Source organism: Embiotoca jacksoni, unplaced genomic scaffold (genome assembly GCF_022577435.1).
Source record: "Embiotoca jacksoni isolate LCO1_2020_lvr unplaced genomic scaffold, fEmbJac1.0.p SCAF_80, whole genome shotgun sequence".
NCBI lineage: Eukaryota > Metazoa > Chordata > Actinopteri > Embiotocidae > Embiotoca > Embiotoca jacksoni.
In genome coordinates this window covers 1012501-1020391 of record NW_027185437.1, presented here as the reverse complement: position 1 = coordinate 1020391, position 7891 = coordinate 1012501, and the positions used below count along the sequence as shown (strand labels likewise).

The 7891-nt window shown below is 44.4% G+C and overlaps 1 protein-coding gene across 4 annotated transcripts in view; it reads left to right on the top strand.

The window, feature by feature from the left end:
- Nucleotides 1-7027: 7027 nt before the first annotated feature.
- The window catches only part of LOC138192108 (ephrin type-B receptor 2-like), a 56658-nt gene continuing 55794 nt past the window's right edge, over nucleotides 7028-7891 (top strand). For 3 of the 4 annotated variants that reach the window (XM_069139315.1, XM_069139313.1, XM_069139312.1), the window contains exon 1: nucleotides 7028-7286. In XM_069139315.1, the coding sequence (XP_068995416.1) occupies nucleotides 7223-7286 (64 nt within the window). In that variant the 5' untranslated portion in view covers nucleotides 7028-7222. The remainder of the gene's footprint in view (nucleotides 7287-7891) is intronic. The other variant, XM_069139314.1, reaches the window with a different exon arrangement.

The window sequence follows — 7891 nt, the reverse complement described above, 5'->3', positions numbered from 1 at the left end:
CCTGCTGTTTCTTCTGAGCACCAATAAGTCTGGACAGGAAGGTTCATGTTAGTGAATGAGTCCCATCATACAACAAGAAGCTCACAGACATGTTCTCAGACATCAGAGCTGTTTGTCTGGCTGCGTTTTCTTCTTCTTGACATGTAAAGACTTCATGAACATTCCTTCCAATTACAGCAGGACAGAGTGGTTATCTTACCTGAGGTGGGGACACAGGCGTCTCTCAGATGTCCCTCATCTTCTTCAGACAGAATAACCTCCCAACATTACGTCCTCGAGGTCCACAGGAAGAAGACTGAGGCTCCACTGAGAAGTCACTGGACACTCTACCAACCACATGCGGTTAATCCTGCTGTGATCCTGGCTCCAGATGATTCCCTCTGTGACATCATAATCTGTCGGGGATTCCCCCCCACCCCCTACCAAGGGAGGGAAGGAAACCTGCTCAGCACTCATTCATCAAATCATCTCATTGCCTGGCTTCAGTCCCCTCATCCAGCACTCATCCATGCTCTTCATCAGTATAGATTTAATTCTACTGAACTTCTTCATTTGGTGGACTCTACCAGCTCATAGTGAGGCTCTTTATTTCTGTGTAGGTGTTATTACAGGAATGAGGGAGATCCGAACACATCCATCTGATATAACATCTTACAACCAGTTTCATACGTCAGCCATGTTTTGACATCTGACTATAAATCACTGCAGGAGGCCTCAGATTACAGTCACAGTACATGTCCTCATGCTGCTGTGTGCAGTCACCTATCCAGCCACTAGAGGGAGCTGGAGACTCTATTTATCAAAGTTATTTCTTTTCAAACAGGGATTACTCTATATAGTTGGACACAGAGACAAACTCCAGCTGGTAGACAGGTTAGAGGAGGGGACAGCTACTAAAGTGTTAAAGCAACACACATGAGTGTAGATGGAGGGAGCACGTGAAGATGGGAAATACTCAATATGGGGTGTGTGTAAATACACTGCTCAAAAAAATAAATGGAACACTTAAACAACACATCCTAGATCTCAATGAATGAAATGTTCCAGTTCAAATCTTGATTCATCACATAGTGGAATGTGTTGAGAACAAAATAACATCAGAATGATCAATGGAAATCAGAATCATTATCCATGGAGGTCTGGATTCAGAATCATACTCCAAATAAAAGTGGAAAAATCAGATCACAGGCTGATCCAACTTCTGTGGAGATTCCTGAAGACAAGTCCAAATGAGTCTCAGTAGTGTGTGTGTCCTCCACGTGCCTGTATCACTCCCTACAACGCCTGGGCATGCTCCTGATGAGACCACAGATGTTCTCCTGAGGGATCTCCTCCCAGACCTGGATCAAAGCATCGGTCCACTCCCGGACAGTCTGCGGTGGACGTGGCGTCGGCGGACGGAACGAGACGCGATGTCCCGGATGTGCTGGACTGGATTCAGGTCTGGGGAACGGGCGGGCCGGTCCGGAGCATCGATGCCTTCATCATGCAGGAACTGCTGACACATTCCAGCCACATGAGGCCGAGCATTGTCCTGCATCAGAAGAACCCAGGACCCACTGCACCAGCAGATGGTCTTCAATGGGTCTGAGGATCTCATCCCGGGACCTAATGGTAGTCAGGGTACCTCTGGCTGCGCTGCCCTCCGAAGAAACGCCTCCCCAGACCGTCGCTGACCCGCCGCCGACCCGGTCCCGCTGGAGGATGTTGCAGGCAGCAGAACGTTCTCCACGGCGTCTCCAGACTCCGTCACGTCTGTCACATGTGCTCAGTGTGAACCTGCTCTCATCCGTGAAGACCACAGGACGCCGACGGAGAAGCTGCCGATCTCGGTGTTCTCCGGTAAAGTCCGGTCGCCCCGCACGGTGTTGGGCTGTGAGCACAGACCCCACTTGTGGACGTCGGGTCCTCGTACCGCCCTCAAGGAGTCTGTTTCTGACAGTTTGAGCAGAAACATGCACATTAGTGGCCTGCTGGAGGTCATTTTGTAGGGCTCTGGCAGCGCTCCTCCTGCTCCTCCTTGCACAAAGGAGCAGATAGCGGTCCCGCTGCCGGGTTGTTGTCCTCCTACGGCCCCCTCCACGTCTCCTGGTGGACCGGCCCGTCTCCCGGTATGTCCTCCTGTCTTGATAATTGCCTCATATACATCTACATATAAATATAAATATAAATATAAATATAGATTTAGATAGATAGATAGATAGATAGATAGATAGATAGATAGATAGATAGATAGATAGATAGATAGATAGATAGATAGATAGATAGATAGATAGATAGATAGATAATAGATATAAAATATTTTCTTGTTTGTTTTCATGACATTTTCCATTTAACTAATGCATGTTTGTGACTGCATGTCATGCTTTAATGTAATAAATATCATTACAACAGAGACATCACTGATGTCAGCACAAAACCTTCATTTAGCCTTCTTTACCAGATCCTTGATGGAACAGAATACCAAAGTGAACAATAATAAACTGGTGGAGAAGGACAGCGTTTCCTGTTTGTTGCCCTGGGAGCTAAAAACTGTTGTGATGTTTCACTGTTGAAATTTGTCCTGAAGCAGAGTCACATCAACACGGCTGATTTCTACTGCTGGGAGCATCCTCACACTGTGATAACTTGGCTCTGCTCTGATTGTTCTCATCCAACCCTGCTTATAAAAGAGCTGGGATACTGTATGAAATGTAAAGAAAAATCACATAATACCCATATTTAATTAAAAATTGGCCAAACACAACATATCAAAAGTTTAAACAAAGAAATGTCATTGTTTTATACAAATATTTGGTCATTTTAGATTTGATGGCAGCAACACGTCTCTAAAAAGTTGTCACAGCATCAGCAAAATACTGGAAAAGTTGTGGAAAGATTCAAATAAAATAGCTGGTGGAACATCTGACAACTAATGAGGTTACCATGGCAACAGATCAGTAACATGATTGGGTATAAAAAGATGATTTCAGAGAGACAGAGTCTCTCAGCAGTGAAGATGGGGAGAGGTTCACCACTCTGAAAGACTGTGTTGGAAAATAGTTCAACAATCTAAGAATAATGTTCCTCAACGTAAAACTACAAAGAATTAGTGGATTTCATCGTCTACGGTTCATAATATCATTAAAAGATTCAGAGAATCTGGAGAAATCTCTGAACACAAGGGACAAGGCTGGAAACCAATATTGGATGGTGGTGATCTTCGGGCCCTCAGGCAGCACTACATTAAAAACTCCCTCCGTCGTGACTCCAGATGTTTGTGGTTCTGCTGCTGCTCTCAGCTAACTGTGTTCCCTCCATCGTGACTCCAGATGTTTGTGGTTCTGCTGCTGCTCTCAGCTAACTGTGTTCCCTCCATCGTGACTCCAGATGTTTGTGGTTCTGCTGCTGCTCTCAGCTAACTGTGTTCCCTCCATCGTGACTCCAGATGTTTGTGGTTCTGCTGCTGCTCTCAGCTAACTGTGTTCCCTCCATCGTGACTCCAGAGTCTGCAGGCTGCGACTGGAACCCCGACAGTGAGAGCACCATCTTTACTGCTCAATCTGTGACCCACAAGTCAAGACAGATTATATGTGATTTGGTCGCTGATGGCACATCTGACCTACAATCTGCTGCTTTCTCATCGCCTTCTCCCTGGGCAAAGGTTTCCATGGCAACAAGCCCTGAGCTCCTCTAATCTGTTGTTGTGCAGCCTTCACTCATCTGGAGGAAGGCTGCATTCCTTTTTGTCAGGCCCATATTCTTCTGCTCTATTTCCTCACTGAGCTCTCTCTTCTGCGCTGCTTCCTCCTCCCTCCCTCCTCCCTCCTCTCTCTCTCCCTCCTTCCTCCTCTCCCTCCCTCCACTCCCTCCCCTTCCTCTCCTCCCTCCTTCCTCTTCCTCCTCCTCCTCCTCCTCCCTCTTCTCCCTCCCTCCACTCCCTCCCCTTCCTCTCCTCCCTCCCTCCTCTCGCTCCTCTCCCTCCACCCTCCTCCTCACCCTCCTCCTTCCTCCCTCTCCTCCCTCCCTCCACTACCTCCCCTTCCTCTCCTCCCTCCCTCCTCTCCCTCTTCCTCCTCCTCCTCCCCTCTCCCTCCCTCCTCTCCCTCTTCCCTCCTCCCTCCTCCCTCCTCTCTCTCCACTCCCTCCTCTCCCTCCACTCTCTCCCCTTCCTCTCCTCCCTCCCTCCTCCCTCGTCTCCCTCATCTCTCCTCCCCCCCCTCCTCCCTCATCCCCCTCCCTCCACTCCCTCCCCTTCCTCTCTCCTCTCCCTCCTCTCCCTCTTCCCTCCTCCCTCCTCCCTCATCTCCCTCATCTCTCCTCCCCCCTCCTCCCTCCTCCCCCTCCCTCCACTCCCTCCCCTTCCTCTCTCCTCTCCCTCCTCATTCCTCTCCCTCTCTCCACTCTCTCCACTCTCTCCACTCCCTCCTCTCCCTCCCTCCACTCCCTCCCTCCACTCCCTCCCCTCCCCTTCCTCTCCTCCCTCCCTCCTCTCGCTCCTCCCTCTTCCTCCTCCCCTCTCCCTCCACCCTCCTCCTCCTCCCTCCTCCTTTCTCCCTCTCCTCCTTCCTCTCCATCCTCCTCTTCCTTTCTCCTCTCCCTCCTCCCTCATCTCCCTCGTCTCCCTCGTCTCCCTCATCTCTCCTTCACCCTCCTCCCTCCTCCTCTTTCATCAGTGTTATGAAATGACTCAGGCAGGTCAGCTGTATCGTCTCTGTGGACGCAGCAGCAGCTCAGACACACAACGCTCCTCTTCTTGAGTTCCTAATGATAAAAGTACCAAATGCAACATGTTCATGAGGTAGAAGAACACTCAGTGGTGCTTTGTGATTTTTAGGATAACCTGTGATACATGATGTCACTATTTTAAAGTCTCCTCTGAAGCGTCTTTATAAATGCTTGTTGACAAATGTGACACAGACATCTCATTGCAGCCCTCTGATTGGTCAGAGCTGGAGTCAGATGAACGTATTTCAATCATTTGATGGTGGGCTGGAGGTCCTCCTCAGTCTTAGGTACTGTTCTTGGTAGTTATAGTATTCACAATATTAGTATTTGTTCAAAATTTTTATATTTATTCACAATATTAATACTGAGATTTAGAAAGAAGCAGAGCTCTGAATAAAGTTCTTGGAGCTTTGCTCCCATTTTTTGTGCTTTAAAACGTCAGAGAGCTGCTTCAGTCAGTTAATGTGTTGGTGGTGAAGGAGACGGTCAGTGAGCTCCAACCACAACCACCAAAAACCAGATATCTGACAATAGAAGTTAAAAGAGGAAAAAGAGAGAGTAAGACTGGAGGAGATGGAGAAGTGTTGTAATAAGATAAATAAAAAGAAAGAGAAGAAGAAACAGATCAGAAGCAGTAAAACTTGGTCTGTCCTGGAGGGGGAAGAAGAAACCTTTAAAAATATTAAAGCAGAAGTCTTTAATGTAAAGTACTGAAGTCTGATCAGCTGAGTGTACTGAGAGTAAAAGTTCTGCAGAAGAACATCCTTCACCTGCTGAACAGCTGCATGTGAAAGGATTTCTGTGTTAATACTGATGTACCAGACTGTTAAAACCTTTTTCTGTTGATGTTAACAGGTCCAGAGATGTTAAAGGTCCAGAGACATTAAAGGTCCAGAGATGTCACATTTTATAATCCAGTTCAGATGGTAATCTCGCCTCCTCCCCACTGACATCACAGCCTTGTGTGCATGGTGGCCGTTCTCGTAGCACAACACATTTACCTATGAATGATACAATAATTGTGATAATTACTGTGATACCAGCAGTGCAAATAACTGATAATAACTGATTTTAAATGTGATAACAACTATTATAATTGTGATAATAACTGACAATAATTATGGTAATAATTATTATAACTATGATAATAACTGATAATAACTGTGATAATAACTGTGATAATAACCGTGATAATAAATGTGATAATAACCGTGATAATAACTGTAATAATAACTGATAATAACTGTGATCATAACCGTGATCATAACTGTGATAATAACTAATTTTAAATGTGATAACAACTATTACAATTGTGATAATAACTGTGATAATAATTATGGTAATAATTATTATAACTGTGATAATAACTGTGATAGTAACTGTGATCATAATGTGATCATAACCGTGATCATAAATGTGATAATAACCATGATCATAACTGTGATAATAACTAATAATGACTGTGATAATAACTGTGATAATAATTGATAATAACCATGATCATAACCGTGATAATAAATGTGATAATAACTGTGATAATAACTGATAATAACTGTGATAATAATTGATAATAACCGTGATCATAACCATGATAATAACTGTGATAATAACTGTGATAGTAAGTGATAATAACCGTGATAATAACTGTGATAATGACTGTGATAATAACTGATAATAACCATGATCATAACCGTAATAATAAATGTGATAATAACTGTGATAATAAATGTGATAATAACCGATAATAACTGTGATAATAACTGTGATAATTGATAATAACCATGATCATAACCGTGATAATAAATGTGATAATAACCGTGATAATAACTGTGATAATAACTGTGATAATAACTGTGATCATAATTGATAATAACTGTGATCATAACCATGATAATAACTGTGATAATAACTGTGACAATAACTGATCATAACCGTGATCATAACCGTGATAATAACTGTGATAATAATTGATAATAAATGTGATATTAACTGATAATAACCGTGATAATAACTGCGATAATAACTGATAATAACTGTGATCATAACCGTGAAAATAACTATGATAATAACTGTCATAGTAACTGTGATAGTAACCGTGATAATAACTGTGATAATAACTATGATAATAACTGTCATAGTAACTGTGATAGTAACCGTGATAATAACTGTGATAATAACTATGATAATAACTGTCATATTAACTGTGATAGTAACTGTGGTTATTTGAGTGGCAGCAACAGAGTCTGTGATGTTTTTTCAGAGAACAGCTCCACGAAGATCCGGTCCACGGCGTAGCAGGGTGCCGGTGGTCGGTGGTTTTCCGGTGTTCCCGCCCCCTCCGTTTGGTTTCACCCAAAGTGGCCTGAGCAACAGCTCGTCAGCCTTTATCCCTCCGCTGCTGCTGCTGCTGCTGAGGATGAGGAGGATGCTGAGGATGAGGAGGAGGATGCTCGGTCTCTGAATGAATCGTTAGTCGGTTCCCGCCACCGGACGCTCTGGATCTTTACAGTGAAACATGGCCGTGATGATGGATATCCTGTACTTCGTGTGGGTGCTGCCGTCGGTGTGGGCTGTGGAAGGTAAACCGGGTTCACATCTCTCAGTGGGAATGGTGGACGGGGTGAAGGACGGCAGAGCTCCGGGTTTACACCGGACTAAATGTGTTTAGACCGGACGAGCTGTGTTTAAACCGCGTTTTAAACCGGGAGGGACCACCGGGCTGCTGTCTGGGTGTGCAGGGACTCTGTGGAGGCTCGGTGCGGAGCTGTAGACATGTTAGTGCGTTAGACTGGATTTAAACAGCTTTTAGTTTTTATCTGACATCACGGTCAGGTCGGTCCGCTGCCTCCTGTATTAATATTATTTATTATAATCTTATTGTTTACACACTGAGCTGTCTGTCTCTGCAACATGTGGTTAATATTCTGTAAAATATCGCGGAGTGTCGGTCAGAGATCATAAAGTCAGACACACAAACTCTGGTGGAGTCCGATGTGATTTTACACTGAACCCTGACCTTCGTCATCTTATTCATCAACATTATCATCATCATGAGGCACAGAGGAGGTAGAGTCCAGAAAATGTGGGACACGTCCATGAGTGATTTAACCCTGAATTAAATAACAATAATAATAATAATAATAATAATAATAATAATTATATCATTATTCATAATAGTAATGAT